The sequence below is a fragment of the Gavia stellata genome, chromosome 29 (genome assembly GCF_030936135.1).
Source record: "Gavia stellata isolate bGavSte3 chromosome 29, bGavSte3.hap2, whole genome shotgun sequence".
In the NCBI taxonomy this organism is placed as follows: domain Eukaryota; kingdom Metazoa; phylum Chordata; class Aves; order Gaviiformes; family Gaviidae; genus Gavia; species Gavia stellata.
Genome location: NC_082622.1, coordinates 4,656,438 through 4,680,529, shown reverse-complemented (window position 1 = coordinate 4,680,529; position 24,092 = coordinate 4,656,438). Strand labels below are relative to the sequence as shown.

The following is a 24,092-nucleotide window of genomic DNA, read 5'->3' as shown; positions in this document are numbered from 1 at the left end:
CCCCAACCTAAAAATCCCCCTGGAAAGACCTTCCCAACCCCAGCAGCGCTTGGACCTTCTCCCCCTTCTAAGGACACCCCTCCCAGGGCTTGGGGTGCCCCGGGGCGGTCGGAGCTCCTCGCTTTTGGGCAGTTGCAATAGGAGCGTGTTTCATGGCTGCAAATTAAAGCTGTGATTCAGTGAGGCCGTGACTCACCCCCTCACCATCCAGCAAGCGCATAATGGCTGGCGTTGCTCATGTGCTTAAAATACCTAAAGCCCAGGGTCCCCCATGGCCCCGGGCTGGGACTTGGCCCGGCCACCGCACCCCTGGGGTTCCCCCCTTGCCGAGGGGTCCGTGGGCAGGATGAGGCAGCCGGGGTTGTGGGGCAGGCAACGCCGTGGGGCCCATGGCAGTGCCGGTTCGGTGGGTGCTATCCTTGCACCCCGTGCGGGGTTCGGGGTGCCTCAGGGCAGTGGCGCTGGTGGGGTGACCCTGAAGCAGGAGGGTTTGGCAGGAGTGGCAAAGCCGGGCCTTGGCTCCGTCCTCGCTGGAGGAGAGCAGCAGTTTTGCCATCCCAACCCAAAGGGTGGGAGCACCCGGAGGTGCTGGCTGCAGCCCAGAAGCCAGGTGATGGCCGCCCATCCCGGACACGGAGGGGAAAGCAGGAGCGCGCGGCAGCCCCGGGCTGCCCGAGCATCTCACCCGCCCCACGTGCCAGCGAGCGTCACGTGCGGCCGCCCTCTTGATTTCAGTCATACCTTTAATGCGAGAACTCACCAAACCGAGGCATTTCCAGGATATTCTTGTCTCTGTCTTAAAGGGTGAGTAACTTTTTTAATGAGGGAGGACTAACAACCCCTCCAGGGATGGGCTGTCACCGCTGAGCAACCGCCAAAGCACACGCAGCGCCGAGGCCGGGGGGGTGGATGGGCCCCGGCACGAGCCCCCGGCCCCGCGGTCCTGGCGGCGATGCCTTTTCCCATGTGCGGCCCCCCCTGTGCCCCGTACCCCCCCTCCAGTCCCCGGCTCCCCACGCTCCCTCCCAAAGCGCGTTGGGGCTGTGGTGGTGGCAGCAAGGACAGGGAGAACGGAGAGACCCTGAGTGGGATGATCTTGTCCCTGCGCATACGTGTGCCGAGGCGTTTATCCCCCTTTCCGTAGCCCCTGTCCGTGGGGACTGAAGAGCTGCTGCCTCTGCAGCTGCAGGAATCTGCCCTGGCCAGGATGGCTGGGCTTCCCCGTGCCTCAGTTTCCCTCTGCGTGGTCCGGCGCGAAGCCCAGGCTTGCAGCGAAGCGCAGGGGGAGAGCAAACAGCCCCGCAGCCCCGCACCGCTGCATGAGCAGCGAGGACCAAGACCCCTCGGGAAGGGCCATGAAGTCACCCCCAGCGTCACCAGCTCCGGGCTCAGCAGCCACCCAAAGCACAGCTCTCGGCTGTCTCCCTGGCTTTCCCAAGAGGAGTGTTAGCTGGGCGGCCGGCGCGGCGACGCACCGGCAATGGCGTGGGATGGGACGGGGTGTGCTGGAGCTGCCACCACCCGCAGCTGTGCTCGGGTGTCACCTGGGGCCCGAAAACCCGAAGTGAAGGGACCAGCTGCCTTATCTACCAGGCCCAAATAAGTGGCATTAAGACAGGTCGTCCCTTGCCACGGCTTTAAAAGCACAGGTCAGGCCAAGCAAAACAGCGCGTAGTGTCACCGGGAAGCCACCGAGGCTGTGACACACAGGTCACTCTTCATGCCACGAGAGGACCAGGGGATGGGGACCTCCCCGGCTGGTGACATCCTGAGCAGCTTTGAGGGAGCAGCTCAGTCCCTGCTACGTTCTGGGTGCACATCAGTGCCGTGTCCCCCTCCCCGTGCCCCGGCGGTGCCGTGTCCCCCCCCGCGCTCCCCGGGCAGCATTTTGCAGCAGCCGGGGAAGGTGACGGGTGCCATTCCCCAGCTCTGTGTCACCCGCAGTAATAACACCCTGTGCTCCCTTTCATCTCGGGGCCTCCAAGCTGGTCCTCTTCGGGGCGAGGGCGTCCCGGCGTCATCACTTATCACTAATTCCAGGAGGCAGCTGGGGGGACGTGGCAGGGTCTGGGGGTCCCGGATGGTGACACGGGGACCCTGGGCTGAGCGCAGAGCTGGGACACCCTTCATGCTGGGCAGTGAACGTGGGTGCTCACCACGCAGCCACGCTGCCCGCGGTGCCAAAATCAGCCTTACTGTGGTTGGCACGGGGAAACCACCTCTTTGGGCAGCCAGTGGCACAGCCCCAGGGACACGGGTGTCCCGGCAACGAGGGTCCAGGGGCAGCGAGCAGCAGTGGCACCTCCAGGACAGGCTGTGCGGCAGCGAGCGGGGCTGGACGGTGGATGCGTGCGACCGGGAGGAGTCCAGGAGCGGTGTTTGCTGAAGGAGGTTTTGGACATGGTGGAGGAGAAGGGCTCCACCTCCTAAATCCATAGCGGGCATGGGGAGGCGAGCATGTGCGTGGGGATGGCAGCATGTGCATGGGGACGGCAGCATGTGCGTGGGGACGGTGGTATGTGTGTGGGGACAGCGGCACGTGTGCATGGAACAGTGGGAATTTGCATGGAGACGATGGCACACGTGCATGGGGATGGCAGGCAAATGCATGGGGACAACTGGCTTCTGCCTGGGGACAGCTCGTGTCTGCACGGGGACAGCTGGTGTGTGTGCATGGGGCAGCGCGGCCATGTGCAGAGACGGCCGGTGCACGCACAGGACAGCCGGTTCGTGCACGGGGACAGCCTGGGACAGGGTTGGCATTTGCACGGTAGCCACACCGGGGGCAGCTGCCATGGGAGCGGGGCAGGAGGAATGCCCCCGCCCCCACGGGGAGCGTTGCTGCTCCTCCGGGGCAGCACTGGGTGACGTTGGTGGCTCCAGGAGAAGGGCTTGGTCCCTCCTGCTTGCTCAGGGAGTTGGCACACACCCTGCTTAATGGCGGGTGGGACAGAGCCGGTCCCACGCGGGTCAGGGAGTCCCCGATGTCTCTCTTCACCTCTGGGTTGGGCTTTCACCCCTCGCCCCGCTCCCTCAGCTCCTCCAGCCCTTTCCGCCAAGTCCCCCACTGAGCAGCCCACCACGGGCGCTTGGGGCTGCAAAAGGTCCCCAACGCCCTGAGGGGCTCCGCTTGGATGGGGGCTCTCCACCTCCCACCCTCCAGCCACCCTCCGGGCAGCTCCTGCCCCTCTCCACCCCCCCTGGCAGTGGGGTGCCCTATTCCTCCTCGTGCACACGCCGGGACACGTCCCAGCTCCTCCCAGAGTGATTTCCCAGCAGGGTGAAGCCAGTGTTCCCTGGACAGAACCAGGATGCTGCCGACACTGGATCCATGGGATGAGTCGGGGCATGGCACCCCCGAGCCCCTGACCCCCTGCCCAGCCCCTGGCCCACCCTCGCACCCCCAAAGGGGCTTTGCAACCCTCGTGCCATCACCCGGGAGGCAGGATCCGCCCGCGTTTCACCCCAAGACAGTGATTATTCCTTAATTGCCAGCAAAACAAACGAATAAAGCCCGGGCTGGCCCTTGTTGAGCTGGAAGGAAACGGCCTTAGTGCCATTCCCAGCCCTGGGTTTGCTGCCGGTGGCTCTTTGGGATAATCGTTTGGTGATGGATGTTAACGAGCAGCTCAGCCAGTCCGGCCGGAGCGCGTCAGCTCTTTTTAATGGGCCAATGTTTTCTCCGGAGCCATCATCACGCCTGTCCCTCTCGGCCCGGGCATGTATGTCCCGGCTCATCACCAGGCCACCAGCTCACCCCCCAAGGATCTGCAGCACCTCGTTCATCCCGTCGGCTCCGCGGCCGCATCCTGCCCCACCACCACCAAGGGGTGTCACGGCTGGCGGGGTCGCTCAAACCGCCCTTCCCACGGGGTGCTCAGCACCCAGCCAGCCCTTCCTCCTGCGCCCGAATCTCCCCGGCTGGACCCCCAGGAGGGGCTGGCAGGGCGGATCCTGATCCCTAAAGCCACTTGGCCCCTCTCAGCGTATTGGGAAACTCTTCCTGATCCGGCTCTTTTGCCAACAGGATCAAAGGGGTTTTGCAACGGGAGGCGGCTGCCTGATTTTTTATCAAGTTCCTTGGAAAATCACTTTCTGGCAGGGGTCCCCTCCTCCTGCGCCCCGATTCGGGGCCTCGTGGGGCGTAACTGGGAGCAGCATTTAATCCCGATGGAGGTGCCTGGTGGAGCCACGCAATTACTCTGGAGAGCGAAGCCCCGTGGCACAAGGAGCGTCCCCATGCAGGGACCCCAGCAGAGGGGACTCCAGCCCCCCATGGGGATGCTGTCGGCGCATCGTGGGGTGGGGAGGATTTCAGAGGGGACCAGGGCTCGGGGCACCCCCTTGCCCCCTCTCCCTCCCAACCCCAGCTGTGGGTGCTCCTAAACACCCCATTTCCCCCAAACCCAAATCCCCCCATCACTCAATTACTCCTTCCGCAGCCAATTCCAGCTTCCAGCGGCAGACCCTGGGATACGGGAGAGGATAACCTGCCGCCACCAAGCCTCGGCCTCAGAGACAGACTTTGCAGCTTGGAAGAGCTCTGCAACGGCTTCCCCAAGGCGAAATGCCCCAGCTTGGGGGTTTGGGGGCTTTCAGGGGTGCCCTTGCAACAGACCTCTGCGAGGGTGTAAAAATAAATCAATGCTGGCTCGTCTCTCAACAGGACTCATGGCTTTTAAGGCTGGATCCCAGCTCCGAGCAGGAACCAGGGAAATGGGAGCGGCGGCTGCAGATGTGGAGCTGGAGTCGTGCCCGTCCGTCCGCGGGACCGCGGGGCATCGGGCATCAGCTTGGCGGGGAGGCGCCTGCTGGAAATGTCTGCAGGGTTAAATGCCGCGGAGAAATGAGCTCTTTAAAGTGATGGGAATTGTTGGGATGAAAGGAAATGGGCGGCCGGTGGCTGGGGACACGGCTGGCCTGGGGAGGAGGCGGTGGCTCGGCCGGCAGTGGGGCCACGTGGTGGGTTTTAGGGACTGGGGTCGAACTCCCGGAGCTGGGAGCGCCCGGCATCAGCCTCCGGAGCCGGTGGGCTCCATCACCGCGGGGTCTCACCCTGGGGTGTCACCCCGTCTCTCCCGGGCGCTGAGCTCCCTGCAGCCGGCTGCTGTGGTGGGACCCTGGGGACACCGCTGGCCAGGGAGCACAGGCTCTGGGGTGGGGGGGTCAGGGCGGGGGGCATTGGATTGGGGGGCACCAGACCGCTGTGTGTCAATGGGGCATCAGGCCATGGGGCATCGGTGGGGCGTCAGGCCATGGGGATCAGTGGGGCGTCAGGCCATGGGGCATCGGTGGGGCGTCAGGCCATGGGGATCAGTGGGGCGTCAGGCCATGGGGCATCGGTGGGGCGTCAGGCCATGGGGATCAGTGGGGCGTCAGGCCATGGGGCATCGGTGGGGCGTCAGGCCATGGGGATCAGTGGGGCGTCAGGCCATGGGGATCAGCGCGGTGTCAGATCATTGAGTGTCAGCGGGGCATCAGGCCATGGGGCATCAATGGGGCACCGGGGCACGGGGCATGAATGGGGCATCAACGGGGCATCAACGGGGCATCAACGGGGCATCAATGGGACGTCCCTTTACCGCGCGCCCCGTCCCGACCAATCACCGCCGGGATTCCCGCACGCAGCGGGCCGCGCTGCAGGGGCGGGGCTCCACCGGCCTGTCCCTCCTCCTCCACCCTTCGCCCCGCCTCTTTCCCTACTCCCTCCTCTGATTGGCGCCCAGCCCAGTCCCAACCTTCACCCTGCACCTATGAGAGCGCCGGAAGAGCGGCGGGGCCGGGTAGGGATTGGCGGTGGGGGCGGGCCAATGGGGGCGCGGCCGGGGGGGCTATATAAGGCGGCGGCAGGGCGCGGGCGAGCGCAGTGCTCAGCGTAGCCGGTGGCGGGCGGGGAGCGGCGCGGGCCGGTTCGTTGCAGCGTTCCCCCCTCCGGGCACCGACCGCGCCTCCCCGCCTCCGCCCCGCGGGAGCCCTCCTCTCAGCGACGGCTTTTCTTTTTTTTTTTTTTTTTTGCCTTTCCCCCCCCTTTTTGTTTTTTTGGTGGTTTTTCCTCCCGTTTCCCCCTCCCAACCCGCACTTCCGGCCGGTTTCCGGGCCGTTTCCGGGTGACTCGAGCTCCTCTTCCGGCGCGGGGAGTGGGGGGGGGGTGAGGGCGATGCTGGCGGCAGCGGCGGGGCCCGCTCCGGGCGCCTCGGAGCAGCGCGGCGGTGGAGGCCGCTTCAGCGTCCTGTCGTGGGAGCAGGTGCAGCGGCTGGACCAGATCCTGGGGGAGGCCGTCCCCATCCACGGCCGCGGCAACTTCCCCACGCTCTCGGTGCGGCCCCGCACCATCGTCCAGGTGAGGCCCGGGGGGGGGGAGAGGCCGCGGTGGGCCCGGGGAGGGGGGGGGGTGTGTGTGGGGTGGTTGTGGGGTACGGGCCGCGCTCCGCCGCCTCGTTGGACTCTGCCCCCGCTCCGGCGGGGGGTCAGGGAGAAAATAAAACTGCTGAGGCGGCGTAACCGGCCCGCCGGGCCCTGAGCCAGCCCGGCCGGGCACCCTCTGCCTCCCCCCGGGCTCAGGGCGGAGCTCCCGGCCCGCACGGGGCGGGGTGCGGGTCCCTGGGGGGGGCTGAGGATGCTCCCGGGGGGGGGAGCCGGTCCCCCGGGGTGCTGGGTGCTCGGCTGGCCCCGCTGCCCGGTGTTGGGTGCTGCTCTGTGGGGCTGGGTGCTGCCTGCCCATCCCTGGGGGGGGGCCGCTCTGTGGGGCTGGGTGCTGCCTGCCCATCCCTGGGGGGGGCCACTCTGTGGGGCTGGGTGCTGCTCTGTGGGGCTGGGTGCTGCCTGCCCATCCCTGGGGGGGGCTGCTCTGTGGGGCTGGGTGCTGCCTGCCCATCCCTGGGGGGGCTGCTCTGTGGGGCTGGGTGCTGCTCTGTGGGGCTGGGTGCTGCCTGCCCATCCCGGGGAGGGGCCGCTCTGTGGGGCTGGGTGCTGCCTGCCCATCCCGGGGAGGGGCCGCTCTGTGGGGCTGGGTGCTGCCTGCCCATCCCGGGGAGGGGCCGCTCTGTGGGGCTGGGTGCTGCCTGCCCATCCCTGGGGGGGGCCGCTCTGTGGGGCTGGGTGCTGCCTGCCCATCCCTGGGGGGGCTGCTCTGTGGGGCTGGGTGCTGCCTGCCCATCCCTGGGGGGGGCCACTCTGTGGGGCTGGGTGCTGCTCTGTGGGGCTGGGTGCTGCCTGCCCATCCCTGGGGGGGGCTGCTCTGTGGGGCTGGGTGCTGCCTGCCCATCCCTGGGGGGGGCTGCTCTGTGGGGCTGGGTGCTGCCTGCCCATCCCTGGGGGGGGCTGCTCTGTGGGGCTGGGTGCTGCCTGCCCATCCCTGGGGGGGGCTGCTCTGTGGGGCTGGGTGCTGCCTGCCCATCCCTGGGGGGGGCTGCTCTGTGGGGCTGGGTGCTGCCTGCCCATCCCTGGGGGGGGCTGCTCTGTGGGGCTGGGTGCTGCCTGCCCATCCCTGGGGGGGGCTGCTCTGTGGGGCTGGGTGCTGCCTGCCCATCCCGGGGGGGGGCTGCTCTGTGGGGCTGGGTGCTGCCTGCCCATCCCGGGGGGGGACACCCGCTGCATCCCTCCTGCCCCGCCAGCACCCCCGTGGAAATGTATAAAGCTGGAGGGAGCCTCCTGGAAACAGCTTTTTTAGGGAAAAAAAATCACATGCATTGAAAATTCACACCTGACCCCCGGAGCTGCTGCAGCTTGTGCTGTGGATCCCGCTCTGCTTCGTCCCATCCCGTGCTCTTCCTCCTTCCCAGTTGGGTTCAGAGCCCCGAAACGCGGGTGGGCGAAGCGAGGTGGCTTTTCGGAGCTGCTCGCACGAAATGGCTTCGTGCTGGTGGACATGTTGGGCTTGTGCGTTGTCGGAGGCGGTTATTAATTTAAATGCTGGATCAAATGTCAGTGTCCTTTGATTCTCGTCACACTGACTGTATCCTCCCGAGTCAGCCTAAGACTGCGTCTTGTCAAAGAGCTCCTGTTAGTTTAACCATAAAGTAATAACTGTGTTTAATATTAAACTAACAATGTAGTTCAAATAAGCTGATGCATATTCATGTTGGGGAGGCAACTTCATTCCTCAGTAATGACTCATCAAATGTAAAATCGGGCATGTTGGCTTCTAATTAAAAAGGCTGTTCACGAAGCTAAAACCAACCTGCCTTTCACAATAAACTAATCGCGAGGATTCTGAAGCCTCGGCTGCTTGAGAACTATTTCTACGTCAGCCTGGAAAATGGGAAGGTGACATTTGAAAGACGCTGCTGTATGAAAGCCTCAGCTGATTTCAAATTCCTCGAGTTCCTGCTGCATCTCTTGGGGGCAGAAGCGCTAAATCTTGGCTGCTAAAGCTTTAAACCCAATGACAGATGAGAGCTACTGTCAGGACACTGCCCTTGGGTTGTGCCAGGCCAGCGAAGCTCGGCGCTGTTAAAAGCCCGGCGTGGTGCGGCGTCAGATGTTCCGCCGGTTATTACTGTTTAGTTCCACAAAACTGAAGCGATTTGGTGTCGGGAGCTGCTGGAAAGGACGTTGCCACTAGCAACTTCAAACACTTAAATAACTGAGGGCTGTAATTCTGACCAACCGTGCCGGCAGACCCTGTATTTAGGGCTGACTAATCTGAAACAAGTAACCTAAAAGGCAGTTATTTATTGCGTGCCCTTGTTGTTGTGGGAGGTGGGAAGCGGCAGGTCAGGACGCAGGCAGGGTTTGCTCGCGCCTGGCTGTCAGAGTCAATTATCTGAACCACACGTAACGTGAGGTGCTGTTTTGGGAAGCAGGTCAGCAGCTGCCTAACCCTCTAAATATCCAACCCTCTGGGGAAAACGCATACCTGAACCCACTGGCTGCAGCCGGGGAGATGTGCTTCAGGTTGAGACCGGCAGGCTGAAGCCCACTGTCCTCGAGGAAGCGGCAAGGCTCTCTGCAGGTTGGAGCTTTTTTTGGGTGATTGGGGACAAGACTGACTTGAGCAGTTGGATTTTTTTTTTCCCCTTCTGAATACATCTCTCACGGGTGGACATGTAAACCTGGGGAGCTCCCGTAAGCCTGAAGGTCTGAAACGCCGCAGGTCTTGAGCTGTGCCCGAAAGGGGTTAAGCAGATGTTCTTTGGGGCTAGGAAATTAATCTGGAATGAGATCTTCTCCAGGCACCGGTCGTAGCTCTGCATCTAACACTTTTGTGACCTATATCTTGTCTCTCTAAGCCTAATAGCAAATCTTAACTCCAAAAGTAGTGCTGGAGCCGTGCCTCGGGCAAGCGACTCCGGTGACGGATCGGTTGGCAGCAACTGTGCACCAGGAACTCCCATGGATTCGACTGCCTGATATTTGTTCTGTATGGGGGAATAACCCGCTGCCTCTTTTTAGGAGTCAATTCAGTTTTCGGACTCTCTCCCTTTGAGAACAGCTGCGTTGGTGGCTGGGTTGGATGTGCTGGTGGCGACTCGGGACTTCCGATGGTGAATAGCTCACTGGTTAACTGTTGCCTGACATGTGACAGTCACCATTGGGTTGGCAAGGAGCCCGGGCACATTTCTAGCCTGAGCAGCAGTGGCTCATGTCAGGGAGTAATAGGGGAAACACCAGCAGAGAAGCTACCTCATGAGATTTAACAACCTCCTGAACTTTTTTGATTTAAGTTAAAACCATTCCTAAATTTGTACCAAGAGATCTTCTGTTTGCAAGGGCACCTGGGGGCAGCCGGAGCTTGCTGGCGCGGTGTCTTAGCTTGGTCACCGAGCGGTCGGTGTCGTTCTAAGGGTTGCATACTGCAGCCCTTCGCCTTTATCTGTTGTTTCTTCTAAACCAAACTCACGGAGGGGCAGTGTTACAGCTGATGAGGCTCACCGGCGCTGCAATGCTCCGGTGTCCCCAGAACCGTCTGCCCAGGGCCACGTCGACCAAGCAGGGTCCCTCTGATAAGGTTTTGAGTTTTAGCGGGGCCTCTCAAAGCAGGACAGCCTCGCAGGGCAGAGTAGCCCCGTCAGACTGGCTTCTAGTGACAGAACTTGTCCCTTTGTATCCCAAGCTTTGGCTCTTTCAAGCTCTAGCCTTGCTTCGAGCGCCGGGTGAGCAGGCTGGCTAGCTGGGACTCACAGGACAGTGGGTAATTGCTGGAGAGCAACATGAAAGCAGGATGAGGGATGGGAATTGCTTCTGGTGAACTTAATCTTCCTGGTATCTTTGAGCTCAGTTAAACTCAAATTATAAGCTGGTGTCCGGGTGGCTTATTTTATGGTCTTGGGGTTATTTCAGCCTCCTGCATGTTAAGTAATCGGGTAAATGATTCAGCTTCACTCTTAAATGAACAAAGCTTTGGAGGTACCGGTGGGTGTGCCAGGACTGAGCAGGCAGCGTTAAAATCGCTGGAGTAACACCCGTAAGATGAAAGCGGCCTCTTGTGCTTGATAGCATGCCAAGTTCAGCACAAAGCTCTGACACACTGGAAATTGTTAGGATACACTTACTAGTTGGGACATGAACTTGCATACGCCTGGCTGGGGCTTCTGAGCAGTTCTGGCATCTTGATTTGCCTTTAATGAATCTTGACAGGCGAAGGGGACGGCTAAAAGGAGTGAGCCACCCTGATTAAATCAACAGGGACTGCTGCAGACTGTGCTGCCGCCTTGTATTTCGAGTCCTTTTTGGATCGGCTGGTCTTAGCTTGATGGCTGGAAAGGCTGGCCGCAACCGTGGCGGGGTGAAGGGAGCGGAGACCTCCCTGAAGAATGGGTTCGGATAACCTCTCGGTTTTGGTGGGGGGAAGGAAGGGAAGAGCAGACAGCTGTACTGATGCAAAACTGCTCTTCGTGTGCGGTAAGAGCCCTCTAATGCAAGGGAATAAGGAAAGGAGAGCCACCCCCAGCTGCTGGCAAGACTGTGGATGCTTTCCAAAGTGACCTATTTCTAATGGATGAGCTTTTTATTTCACTGTCTTGCACTGGAGTGACCCATGTAAGCGCAGGGAGTGAATCCTGCTGCTGTAACCGGGCTGCTCCAAGAATGCTTTCCTGCTTCTCACTGACTGTCTTTACACCTCAGGTTGTCCGTAGTCGCCTGGAGAAGAAAGGAATCGCAGTCCATAACGTAAGGTTGAATGGCTCAGCAGCTAGTCACGTTCTGCATCAAGACAGTGGCTTGGGGTACAAAGACCTAGATCTCATCTTCGGTGTAGATCTGAAGACTGAAGATGTCTTCCAGCTTGTTAAAGATGTGGTCATGGACTGCCTTCTTGACTTCCTCCCAGAAGGCGTCAACAAAGACAAGATCACCCCCATGACTCTGAAGGAGGCGTATGTGCAGAAGCTTGTGAAGGTATGCAACGAAACCGACCGCTGGAGCCTCATATCGCTCTCCAACAACAGCGGGAAGAACGTGGAACTCAAATTCGTGGACTCTCTCAGACGGCAGTTCGAGTTCAGCGTGGACTCCTTCCAGATCATCCTGGATTCGCTTCTGCTGTTTGGGGAGTGTTCAGAGAACCCCATGGCTGAGAACTTCCACCCCACGGTCACTGGGGAGAGCATGTACGGGGACTTTGAGGAGGCAATGGACCATCTCCGGAACAGGGTCATCGCCACGAGGAACCCAGAGGAGATCAGAGGTGGGGGGCTTCTGAAATACTGCAACCTCTTGGTGAGGGGGTTTAAGCCCAAATCGGAGGTGGATATGAAGGCCCTACAGAGATACATGTGCTCCAGGTTTTTCATAGACTTCTCTGACATCGGTGAGCAGCAGAGGAAGCTGGAGTGCTACCTTCAGAGCCACTTTGTTGGGATGGAGAGCAAAAGATATGACTATTTGATGACCCTCCACAGGGTGGTCAATGAGAGCACAGTCTGCCTTATGGGACACGAAAGGAGGCAGACCCTGAACCTCATTGCCATGCTGGCTGTCAGAGTCCTGGCTGAGCAGAACATCATCCCCACGGTCACAAACGTTACCTGCTACTACCAGCCAGCTCCTTATGTCAGTGAAATAAACTTCAACTACTATGTCACCCACGTGCAGCCCTTCCTGCCTTGCAATCAGTCCTACCCAACGTGGCTTCCCTGTAACTGAGCCAGGACAAACTTCAGGGTCTGTCCTCCGAGGTACTGCCTTGGGGAGAGGGGAGGGTGGGACGGGGGGGGGACAAAACCAAACCTTCCTAGAACTGCAACACAAGGAAACTTCCTGGACTCTCGCTTGAGTGTCTTGTTCCTGGGGTTGTTGGAACGAGGCCTTTCTGCTGTACACTGTGATGGGAAGTGCAGTGTTATGGAAACTTGGACGTTTACAGGAAGACTCGATCGCTTGTTGAATTCTGGAGGCAATGGGGGCGGGTGGGGGTGTGTGTGGGGAGACTGTAGAATTACGCTAAGGTAGAGCTGCACTGCCCTGAAATGGATCTGAATTGTTTTTTTTAGTGCGGGAGGTGTTATGGGTGTGCAGACTTGTGGTTTCTGAAGATAGAAGCCAGAGTGGCTAATTCCTTTGAAGGACCAAAGAATCCTGTTTAAGTGCCTGTAACAATATAAACACAACTGTACTGTAAACCTTATTTTTTTTTTTGCAGGGGCTGACATCCCAAGAGCTTGAGTGGGGATGTCCAAAGAGAAAAATGTTTCTGTTTGGGGGGGGTGGGGGGGTCGTAAGATCATTTCTATAACTTCGCTGAAGCAAGAATGGGATTGCAGGTTACATGTTGCTGAGGTTTTTTGGCATGCCTTGCTGCCTGTGAAGGACCAGCTGTAGCAAATGGCTGTCAAAGTGGAGTTGCATAAACAGGGGTGGGCTTTGAATGACTATACGTGTAAATGCCTAAAACTGGGGACACTGGGGTGGGGGGGAGTGCATGGTGGAAAATGCTGAGCAGAGCTTCATGGAGAAAAGGCAGCAGGGACCTACATATGAATTTACTCAAGCTCCCGAGTCTGCAGTGCCAAAACGTAATCGTGTACATAAATGATGAGGCAGAAGATCTGTCCAGGATCCTGCCCCAGGCTACCGTACCTAATCGTGTATTTTCTAGGGGAATTTGAAATGCTGCTTATTTTCTTTTTGGCATGCAGTGTGGTTTTAATGCACAAAGCCAGAGGCCGGCTGGGTTATCTGGGAAGATGAGGCTCGTCCTTTGAAGCACAAACCAACTCGTTCACTAGTCTGTTATCTCCAGCTGTTGCTGTGGTGGGGGCTGGAGCCTGGGTCCTTCGAGGAGATAGGCAGACCTCTTCCAGGCTCTATAGCCTCCTATGGCTGGAGATCTTCCCTCTGCCCTTGGGCAGGTCCTATCTTCAAAAGCAGCCTATTTCCAGCTACGTGATTCCACATGTGAGCCACTGATAGCATTTGAAATTCATCCTCTAGCTAGAAATGGAGCTTGCAGGGAGGGGGTGTGTGTGCAAAAGTCAGTTGGCCTTAGGAAGAAAGTATGTCTTCTCTAAACAAACCCTCTTGTGTCTTGAGGGTTTGGCTCTTAGTCAAATGTGGCTTTGAAGTTGTTGGGTGTGTAGAGCACAAACAGTCTTTCACTGAGGTGCCTGGATTGCCGTGCCCGGTCTCGTGAAACATCATCTCAGACTTAACTATGCATGGAGGGAGAGGTGGGCGAGCAAGCAGGCACTCCTTAGGATGCTGCTCTGGGAACACCGTGATCTCACAGTGCTTCCTCTGAGGCTGACGTACTTGAGTACCTTTACTAACTTGTTTTTTTTGTTTTTGTGACAAAACTGTAATAGCTGGGCAGATTGAACGCTCTAATAAAGACTAGATCCTTGGAATGTGTATAGCCAGATTGCTACCTTTATTGGGGTAGGGGCGATGTGGAGTGGGCGTAAGGGGTGGGGGGGAGTCATTTGGGGGCTCGTGCACTTACCGTGAACTAACCAGGTTGAAATTGGTCCAGCTTTGCTTCTTATCCAGTCAGAGCTGAAGAAGTGTCGCTAAGGATGTAGTTATCACAGGTTTAACTGCCTTCCTGTAGAACAGCTTTGCCTTCACGGACAGGGAACTCCCTGGTGCCCAGAGCCTGATCCCCGTGGTGGGAGCTTGAGATTTTCCAGTGCAAGGTAAAGCTGGTTTAAGGGCTGCTTTTGAGATCCTAAGTATGCCACCTTCACGGCTTCAAGGGAAGATATTTTATTTTCTTGCATTTTAAACTTCAGATGAACGTAGATGACATGTAGCATGCTTTTTTACAGGCTGCTTACCCTCTACCCATAAACACAGACGCACTAAACTGAGATTCCCTCCTTCCCGTTTAAGATATCGAAAAGATTCCCTACAACCAACAGCTTGACAGGGCAACTTACGTTGAGATTGCACTTTTGATTTACGGAGTGTGTGTGGTGGGACTCTTGTGAATGGGTTGAATCTGAATTTTTCTAGACCTTGCAGTGATACTGTGCTGCCTCCAGTGAGGGGGCAATTGGAAGATTCCAGTAGCTTGAATGGCACTTGATTTTGTTTTAAATGTTTTTTTCCTACACCTGTATCACTTGTCATGCAACGGGCTTGACATAGACTCACTAGATTCTTTAGAATCTGTTACAAATAAATACAGTGTATTCAAATTTGTTGGATTTTTTATTTGCTTGTCCATCTGGGTAGCGTGGTGTTGAGATGGCTGACCCTACTTCCCACCAAGAACCAGGCTCCGAACCAACTGGTCGCCTCGAGGAGCGAGCTGAGGTCCTGGTTCTGGCCGAACGCTACTCGTACGTCGGGCTGCCTGGTCCCTCAAACCGAAGCAGCTACGGAGCCTGGGAAGCGCGTAGCTGTTGGCAGGTCACTCCGGCGGCTGAGGGAGGTTTCTATTTATAACGCTGTTCTTTAGTGTTGTGCATCTTCCCTTTTCCTGGTGGCTCCTCAAGTCGCTGGTGGGGGAGGGTGGCCCGATGCGGCAGCCCTGCTCGGTGTCGGTGGTGATCTGAGGTCCCTTCGTCTTGGGGACGGTACTGGGAGACTCGCTGCTGGCTTTCCACCGCTTCATCCTCTTCTGCTGATGGCCGCGAACAGCAAAAGGTTGCTTGAGTAATTAAGACTTATTTTGCGTAGCTGGCCCACCTGCGGAGTGGTTCCTCTTGGAAAGGGGAGGGCGAGAGGCTCCGGAGGTTTTATCTCCCGAAAAAGCTTGGATCTGCTGATGTTCAGGCCAGATTCCCGTGTGAGGGCTGGAAGCTGGCTGCCTGTAGCCGGGTGCGAGCTCCTCCAACTCTGGCTGCCCTCCAGCCTAAGATGGAGTTTCACTTCCCCTTGCCAGGCTACAGGCAGTTCTGGTTCCACTGCAACAATCGAGCTGACGACGTGCCATCCCTCTTTGGGACAAACTTGCTGGCTCTGCATCTTCAAATTTCTACAGTCTGGGGCCAAGCTTGCCTCTGACAACAGGTCTGGGTGGTTCTTGCCGGGCTGGCACCGCGTAAGACCGTGTCCCTATCGCCCGCCTGAGTAGGACTCTGCTCTTGCAGGGCAGATTTCTCTCTAAAGCTGTTGGTAGCGAGATGGGATGCTTGCCTCTTGCTGGCACGCAAGCCAGGACGCAGCTCCTGCCTTCCCTCAGCGTCTTGCCTATGGGAGTGGCTCTAAAATATCTGCTTAGTTTGTCAGCTGTCTTCTCAGTGCCAGTGGTGGGTCCTGCCGATGGCTGTTGATGCTCTGGTGAATAAGCTGCTTCTGGATTTGTGACCCTGAGCGGAGCAGCAAAAGCCCTGACAGAGTCGGCTTGTCATTGTTGGAGCGGATCAGACTATACAAAGGGATGTTGGTGGAAAGTACTAGTTGTGATCAGAAAGGAGCTATCAATGTTTACAACTGAGATTTGGATCCCTCTTTTGTTAATTGTCAAATAAAAAAAACCTGCATATATTTTCTCACAGCCTGTAGTCTGTCATTATTTTTTTTTTTCTCTTGGAACAGAGGGTGATGGACAACTCGGGACGTGCCTGAGTATCTGGTGGATGAGATTTGGACTCTAGCGATGGGTGTGTTGGTGTGTGCTGGGTGCCCGCCTGCTTCTCTCAGCCTTGGCTCTAGAGCTTTGCTCCGAGGAGGGACGTGCGTTGGGGCGGCTGTGGCTCTGCCCCAGCAATTCCCTATTTTTAGACCCCTGGTGTTAACGCCCGTGGCAGACCAGCCTGGGTTATGCTGGCAGTGCCCAGCTCCGACGACTGGAGTCAGGAGTGGAGTAAACCCCCGCTGCAGCCTGCCTCTGAGCACGGCCGTACGGTACGTGCCCTGCAGCACCTCTGCGGAGGGCTGGTGGGTGATCGATGCCTTGAGATGCGTCCAAAAATACTCAGGGTTGTATCAGCTAGGTCATTTCCAGGGCTTGCAATGCAGGGTTTACAGCTGCAGACCTGCCCATGGCAGCTTTTCTCCTGGAAGGACATCTGGCCGAGCTCCAAAATCGCTGAAATGGGAGGAATTTGTCTCGAATCTCCAGAATGCAAGAAACATCTTGCTCCAACCTTCCGGCTTTCAGCTGTGTCCTTAATCTGTTGGCTCAATGCCGAGGGTGGCACCATCTATATGCAGGTTGGGTAGCTAGACCCAGCATGGCATTCAAATTGTATCTCAATCTCCCTACTTAGCCTCTTTTATAGCATGCTGGTGTTTCTGCCCGGCCCTCCTCCTCCTCGGTAGCTGCTCGGGCAGCGCTGGTGTTAACTCTGCCATTTGAGATCATGCAGAATGAGAGAACAGCCTGTCTGTGCGGCTCCTCTTTCCATTTATAGCTGTGTTTAGGCGATCCAGCACACGGAGCCTTGTGCTCTGACGCCTGGTGCCAAGCACGAGACAAATGCTTCATTGATATGTACGTACCGGGAGGGCAGTTTGCTCCCGGCGGGGCCGTGGCAGTGGGGTTGGGACGGAGCTGAGCTGCCGGAGGATGGCACAAACTCGGTCCCCTTTGCCGGGGAGCAGCAGAGCCTTGCAGGAGCGAGGGCTGATAGTGAGAAACGTGCGGCGTGCAGCTTGTGCTCTGTCATTGAACCCTCCTATCTTATCTCCTGGCCCCGGCTGCTGTCTGCTGGAGGTTCTGGTTCAGGCTTTTGTATTACAAATAGGATTTCAGCTCATGTTAGAGCGGGTGTGGAGGCAGAGGAGTGTTTAAAAGGCGCTTTTTTTTGTCCTGTGCATGGGACATTTGCACTGTTCAGCTTGCTGCAGACCTTCGGGCTAGCGGCAAGGAGGCACAGTGGGAAGCTCCATGAATCCCCTGGGTCAACCACCTTCCCCCACCTCCGACTTCTTGCATCCAGCCTCGAATGGGAAGCTCAGCTATTCCCTTCCCTCCTGAGCCATCGCAAGAAGAGATGGGCTTGCGCTGCTCCACCTAGGACAGCGGTCCAGCTCCCCCCAAAAAACCCCAGGTACTTCTGCGAAAGCTAACGCCGGCTCGACGGTTGCCTGATCTTCCCTCCTCCTTTCCTTCTAGCAGCTCCTGCTGTGGTGGAGCCAGCCGCGGCGTCGGCCGCAGCCGATGAGAGCTGCGCGCGTGCTGAGCGCCCGGCTGCCGCTTGGGCTGGAAGCTGCGGTCGCTTTGCTGCTCCCTCTCGTCTGGGTGGATCCTGGTCCGTGGCCACCCATTTCAGCTTGTAGAAACTTGATGGCTCTGACAAATTCGATTGAAATCATCTGCTGGCATCCCGAGTGATTAAGGAGAATGACTGACAGCCGTCGCAAAGTCATGTTTTCTTAGGAAAGAAGGGAAAAAAGTCAAATCTGCAGCCTCGAGCTGTTGCACAACCCAGCCGTGAGATGCACTGGGGATGGGGTGTCCTTGCACCCCCCGACCCCAACCCACTGCACGTCCCTTCAGCGATGCCAAGGGGAAATAATGGCATTTCTAGGAGAGAAGAGGACTTGTAGGTGGGACCGTGGTTTTGGAGAGAGGCATTAGGCTGGAGCGGTGCCAGGGGAGGCGCAGGGCGATGTGTAATGTGTTATCTCTCTCCCCGTACAAGCGAGAACATGCGTTTTTCACTCCTAAGAGCTCACATCGTTTTTCCAGAGTGTCTTGAGTTGAGTATGGAAGGGCTGTTCCCACCTCTCCTTCCTGACCGGGAGGTTTCTTGTCGGCGACGGATGAGGACGTCTCTCTTCGGGGTAGCTCTGCGCGGGGCCGGCTTGGTTGGGGCTCAGACGATGGCACCGGGGTGGTTGATCGTTGCCCTCTCCTGCCACCACGGCATATTTACCCTGCTTATCTTGCCGCTATCAAACCCCAGTTGCAGCAAGAGCAGTGTCACCCTGCCTTCAAAGGAAAAGCCACCAAGCAGCGAGTTCCCCGGGGTGTTTGTGTGGCCTATATTTTTGCCTTGTAATCCAAGGAGGGGCTGGATGCACGACACCCCTCCAGCCCTCCTCCCTTCCCCCTGTAGCCACCGGGCCGGCGTGGCTGGAACAGCTGATTACTTGAAGCATCTCTCTCCTAATATGCAATTACAGGTCGCTTGGGCTTGAAATCCCGGTTAAATCCGCATGTCCGCAGCGTGACTCACCTAACTACTGCTCCCTAATGAATCCTGGATGCATTCCTTAAAGACTGGACACAATGTTAACATGCCACTTACTAACCACCCTTTTCAAATATCACCAGCGTAACGAGTTAAGCCAGTTCCTTCCCCTGCTCCTCCTCCGCTGCAGCCGTGGATGGTCCCTGTGTACTCCGATGGCAAAGCCTGAGGGTGTCATCCCGCTTTGCAGAGGGGTTTTCTCGCTGCCGCGATGGGGCTCAAGAGGAATCGGTCCCGGAATGGATGATTATCCGCCCGGAGGTGTTTTAGTCGAGGAGATGATGAGCAGCGCTGCTGTCCTGGGAAGGCTAAAAAGAAAAAACCCCAAACCCCTAATTGCAGATGGTGGGAAGGCAGGAGGGACGCAGCCCTTCCCTGTGGTGACAACCACCTGCGAGGGACGGCGGAGCACGTGTGTCCTCCTCTGCAGCATCGGGGTTGCTCCTACCCACAAGCAGTTTGGGGGTTTTGAAACGTGCCCTCCCGAAGCAGGCGGCCTTTGAACCCAACCTGCTCATTTGGGGCTGCGTGCTGCTATTCCGGCTCGTGCTCGGCGGGTGCTGCCGGGCTGCCCGTGACGGAGGGCACAGAGCGACGTGAGTAAGCACATCCTCACCCGCATCCCACGTCACGGGTGAGCTAACCCTGGGAGGGGCCGGGTACCCTCCACCTCCCATTAATGCCCAGGGAATTGGAGACGGGCGGCATTGCTAATAGCAATAATTGCCCAGTAGTTATTTAGCTGATGATTTGTTTTATCCAGGCAGGCTGCCTTACGTCCAACCTCAACCTGTCCGCCCCGAGGCCGTCCCGGGCTGCGCAGGTGAGTGAGGAGAGACCGTGGGGTCGAGCTCTGTTTTCCAGCTGGCTCCCGGCTGGATGAACGTGGTTTAGCCAGTGCCAAAACCGAGCCCCATCTCTCGACCATTCCACCAGTGTCTTATCTCCAAGCACCTCTTTCTTCACTCCCGGTGATGGGGGGAATAAAAGAGACGCTCAAGGCTTTTGTGGGACCATGGGGGCTGCGATGGGGGAAAACAAGGCTTCAAATCTGGCTCCACCAGTCCCCCTCTCGCTGCCGCCCCGCCGTCCTGCCCCAGCAACAGGGACGGCGTCTTTTTTGGCCAGAGTAAAGGAAATTCCCCCTTTGCAGGGCAGTGATCCCCCGGGAAACTGGGATGCACCCGGCTCCCGGGGCTCACCGCTCTTCGCCGCCGGCACAGCCGTCCCCTGGCAGCCCTGGTAGCTCCCCGCAGCCCCAGGTAAGTGCAAAACCCACCGGCAGCCGGGAATGGCTGGCTCCTGCCTCCGGGAGAGGTGACGGCAGACGCTGCCAGCTTGAGCACGCCGGGAGCCAGGAGCCACCGCGGTGGGCTGGGCTGGAGGGTCCATCTCCCCTGGGGCAGCTGGTGATTTTTAGCCGATGCCAAAGCATCCTTTAGCAGGTGAGGGTGCTGCAGGGTTGTGTGGGGCTTGTGTTTGCGGGCAGGCGGGGTGCCGCTCCGCTCCCTGGTTCACGGCACAGCAAAGGTGCCGGGCTCCTCGGCCGTTGCCTGGGTGGGAGGAAGGCAGGCTCATCCCACAGCAGTTGTCATTCACCTAAACCTTCGAAAGCCGGGATTACCGGCATTATCCTATAATTGAGGAAATCCACCCTCTCATTAGCCCCATCGGTGGCTGCTGCCTCGTTCCCTTTCCTCCTTTCTTCTCGGGGGGTACTCACCGCTCCCCCCCGTCCCCTGAGCCCCAGCAAAGGTGCCACCGGCCCCACGCAGGGATGGGGAACCTGGCAAGGTGACCACAGGGCTTCCCCCGGCCACCGGCTTGTGCCACCGAGGGCTGCAGGATCAAAGGTGTTGGCTTGTCGGTGTTTTTTCTCTCTGCTCTAACTGCAGGCCGGCAGCTGCCCGCGTTTGCCTCTGGGCTGCTTTGGGGTAAAGCTTAATCGTCTGCACAAGGTTTTCTCCTTGGTGGAGCCGTCAGCAGGCGCCTGCTCCTCCCTGCAGCCTCCCGAAAGGAGCGTGGTCACTGCTGAGCCCGTCCCTTTGCACGCCGACTCCTGCACCCGGTGCCGGGACGTCCCTCAGCGAGCAGAGAACGGGCTGTGCTCCGGCATCGGCTGCCCCAGCATGTGAGCACGCCTGTAACAGGACTCGAGTCCAAGTCCAGCTTTGCCAGTGACTTCCAGATGTGGCACATCTGCCTACGAGGGAAACCGTGCCAGGCTCTCCCGGCATCCTGACCCTCCTCCTGCTACCTGTCTTACGGCAAGGAAAGAGCGCTGCCAGCCCCGAGCCCTGCCAGCCCGTGGTTTCTCACCAGACATGGTGGTGGCGGTGGACGTGTCCCCCTCGCCCTGGGAGGACGCGGCGGGGCCGGTGCCACCGGCCAGACCTCGCTAAATCAACCCCTTGCAAGGAGGGGGCTCCTGGGGGGCTGCCTCTCGCCCAGACTCGCGGCTCCCCTCGCCCTGGGCTGGGCGCACCACCGAACCCCGTCGCTCTGCCCCACAGCCCAGCCCCACGCCGTGGTCTGTCCCAGCTCCTGCCATGCCCTGCGCTGCGGGACATGCAAACGTCACCACGTAGCGCTGCTCCCCGCTCCAGCTGCCCGGCTGGGTTGGCTCCATCACCGCTCCTGTGGAAGAGGAGGATGCTGAGATGCCCAAGGAGCTCGGGTGGCGTAAAAACCCACCACCGTCCCCTGCACCGCCTGCCCGTTCGCAGCCCACGCCGGACCCGGCAGGCTGGTGGGTGGGTATGAATTCGAGCTGCCCGACCGACGCTCTGGCATGGCTCGATGGATTAACGGGGTGAAAGGAGGTGTTGCAACGTAGCCCTGCCAGTGCAGAGAGAGCTCGCGGGCTCGAGAGAGCATCGGGCTGGGGGGGAGCTGGGTACGGGGTGCACGGGAAAGGGGGTGCCCTTCCAGCGTGGAGCAGAGCCTGACCCTGCCTGATCTTGGCCGGGCGGCTGGGATTAGGTCCAGCTCGATAAGCCGTGCAGGGCTGGGCTAGGCCAGCGTTCTCGGGGCCGTTTCCAGGGAGGACTTGGCTGCGGGACGAGGTAAGAGGGGAGAGCAGCGTGGCAGTTTCCCCTGGCACAACGGGATGCTCGCCGGGGTCTCCCCTAGCACTGCCGTGCCCTCAGCCAGGTTTCCCTGGGGTTTCTGCACAGGCATGTCAATACGCCGGGCAGATCCGTGGGGAAGGACGAAGAGGTCTGTTTAGGCAGGAGCAGCCGTGTGATAATTATTTCAAGCTGCAGTATTGATGGAGAGGGCATTTTGCCGGCGGGAGCACCCGGGGCTGCCCTGAGCCATGGCTCCAGGTCACGCTGGAGCTCAGGGGGTGTTTGAAACACCGGGGCCAGCTCAGCCAGCCACGCTTCTTGGTGTAAAGGGGTGCCGGGAGGTGCCGTACGGCAGAGCCTAAATGCCAGCGCAAGGTATTGGGCATTGGGAAGGGACAGGGAACTCGGCTGACCCCGGCGCACCCTCGGGGCTGTGCACCGACAGCACCCACCAGCACCCCTGGCTCCATCCGGGCAGAGGTGCTACCCACACCTCATCCTCCCACGCCCGGAGCTTGCGTTGTCCTGGTGGGAACTGCCTTTTCAGCCACACCGGAGGGGCCGGGGGACGTGGCTGCCACCAGCCCGCTGTCACAGCCCGGGCAGGACCAGGGCCACCCGTGCGAGCAGGACAGCCTGGAGCAGGGTGCCGGTGGCGGGTGGAGTTGTCGGGGGAACATCACCCTCCCGAACCAGACGGGGCGGCTTTGGGAGTCCCCACGCCATGTGTCACACCCAGGGAAGACCTTTTAATTGTCCCCTCGCAGGAGATGGGCTGGAAAAAGGAGGTGATGAGGCGCTCGGTGCTTTGTGATACCCATCTGCCCGACTCCTCCTCTCCAGCCGACGCGGCTGGGGCTGGAGCTGCTGGAGCTGTGCACGATCAGCGTGCGTCCATCCCCGGCTCGGTGGTCGACACGCATACTCCCGAGACAGGGGATGAGTTTTCCAGCTGCACCCAAGTCCCCCCGGTGCACACGCGTGTGCTGGGACACACCGGGACAAGCGCATGGGCTGCATCCTGCTCCGGGACCATATGAGCCCACCAGCTGCACGTGGTGCAGGGGACGGGGAGGAGATGTGGGTCCCCACCGTCACCCCACCCCACATGTCTGTTGGGGGCTGGCACGTCGGCATGGCACGGCGCGGTGCCAGGGCTACCTCGTGCGAGGCTCGTGCTGGCTTGTGCATGCTGGAAAGGTCGGATCCTGCCTCGCAGCATCTGCTGTGTGTGTCCCCAGCACCAGTGGCCCTTCTATCAGCATCAGCTCGGTCCCAAGAAGCATGGTGGGATGAGGTGAGCCCAGAAAATCCCCTCCCCGTCTCTCTGAGCCCAAGCCCAGCGATGCAGCACGGTCTGCACCACCAGCACAGCACCGAAACATCCCAAAAGCCGCAGTGGGGCCGGCTTATTTGCTCTTGGTGGGACTGTTTGAATTTCTCCCCGGCAGCTCTGTGGCTTGAGCAGCCCCGACCACAGCAGAGCGAGACAGCAGGTAGTAAATTCTCCTCGCCGTGCCGTGTTCTTCAGGTATTTCAAGATTACAGCAACCTTTGTGTCCTGGCCGCTTTCTCCCAGCGCGGGCTCTGTGCACAGTACGGGAGATTACAGGCGTTCAGCGTTATTTATGTACATAACTTTGGGGTTATCGGAAGAGCCCAGGAGAGGCAGATAGCAGCATTAAAATAGCTTTGGGTTATAATGCAATTATAAGGCTAAATTGACGGGTTCCTAAAGCCCATAAGCTGCAGTGAGTGTGAATATTGTGCTGTTCGCTTCACTCGTGATGGACCGACCTTGCAGCCATGTGAAGCCGAGTGATGCTTTTACCTTTTTAATTGTTTTTTGGGTCATATTACCACCTGCTTTAACAGGCCGGAGTGGTAGGAGGAAAATAATGTGGCTGTTTCCCCCCCGAGATGGGTCCCCACGCGTCCTGGGCTCAGCCAGACCCATGGGCACCGCAGGCTGGGGGGTCTTCTCCCCAAAGCCCTCAGCAGCTCTCCTCCAGTGGAAATACAGCTTCACCTTGGCCAAAATTTTGGCAGCAAGGCGGGATTTCGGCTAAAATCCTGGGCTGAAAGCAGAGCTGGTGATGGAGGCTTGGAAGGTTGTGATCCCGGGAGCCCACGGTGCAGCTTGGGCTTAAATTTAGGATGTTTCCAGGCTTTGAGCTGATAAGCACATCTGTGGTTCACCTGCCATACTTCGAACTTTTATTCTCAGATATAGGAAGGACTGAAAAGCTTTTAGAAAGAGGGGGAGTGGGGAAAATAGAGCCTTATGGTCCAATTCAGAGGAGGTTTGAAAGGACGGGCAGGGCTTTTTGGGGCTCACACCGCAGCAAGTGGCATCCTGGCAGCTTTGCCAGCAACTCCCCAGCCAGAAGAAAACGTCAGGGACCTGATCCAAAACTCTCGCCGGGAATTTTTCCATCTGCCGTGCTGGGCTGTAGATCAAACCTCGGGTGACCTGCGGGGCTGACAAAGGGAG

At 58.8% G+C, this 24,092-nt stretch overlaps 1 protein-coding gene across 1 annotated transcript; it reads left to right on the top strand.

Moving 5' to 3' along the window:
• The first annotated feature begins 6,157 nt into the window (after window positions 1-6,157).
• TENT5B (terminal nucleotidyltransferase 5B) lies at window positions 6,158-12,114 on the top strand. The gene is made up of 2 exons (XM_059830852.1): window positions 6,158-6,340; window positions 11,068-12,114. The coding sequence occupies exons 1-2, from the start codon at window positions 6,158-6,160 to the stop codon at window positions 12,085-12,087; spliced, it is 1,203 nt and encodes a 400-aa protein (XP_059686835.1). The 3' UTR covers window positions 12,088-12,114.
• The last annotated feature ends 11,978 nt before the right edge of the window (window positions 12,115-24,092 follow it).

Coding starts and splice junctions, on each gene's coding strand:
- TENT5B (XM_059830852.1), top strand. CDS start 6,158: ATGCTGGCGGCAGCGGCGGGGCCCGCTCCGGGCGCCTCGGAGCAGCGC. Junction 6,341..11,067: donor GGCCCCGCACCATCGTCCAG/GTGAGGCCCGGG, acceptor TTTACACCTCAG/GTTGTCCGTAGTCGCCTGGA.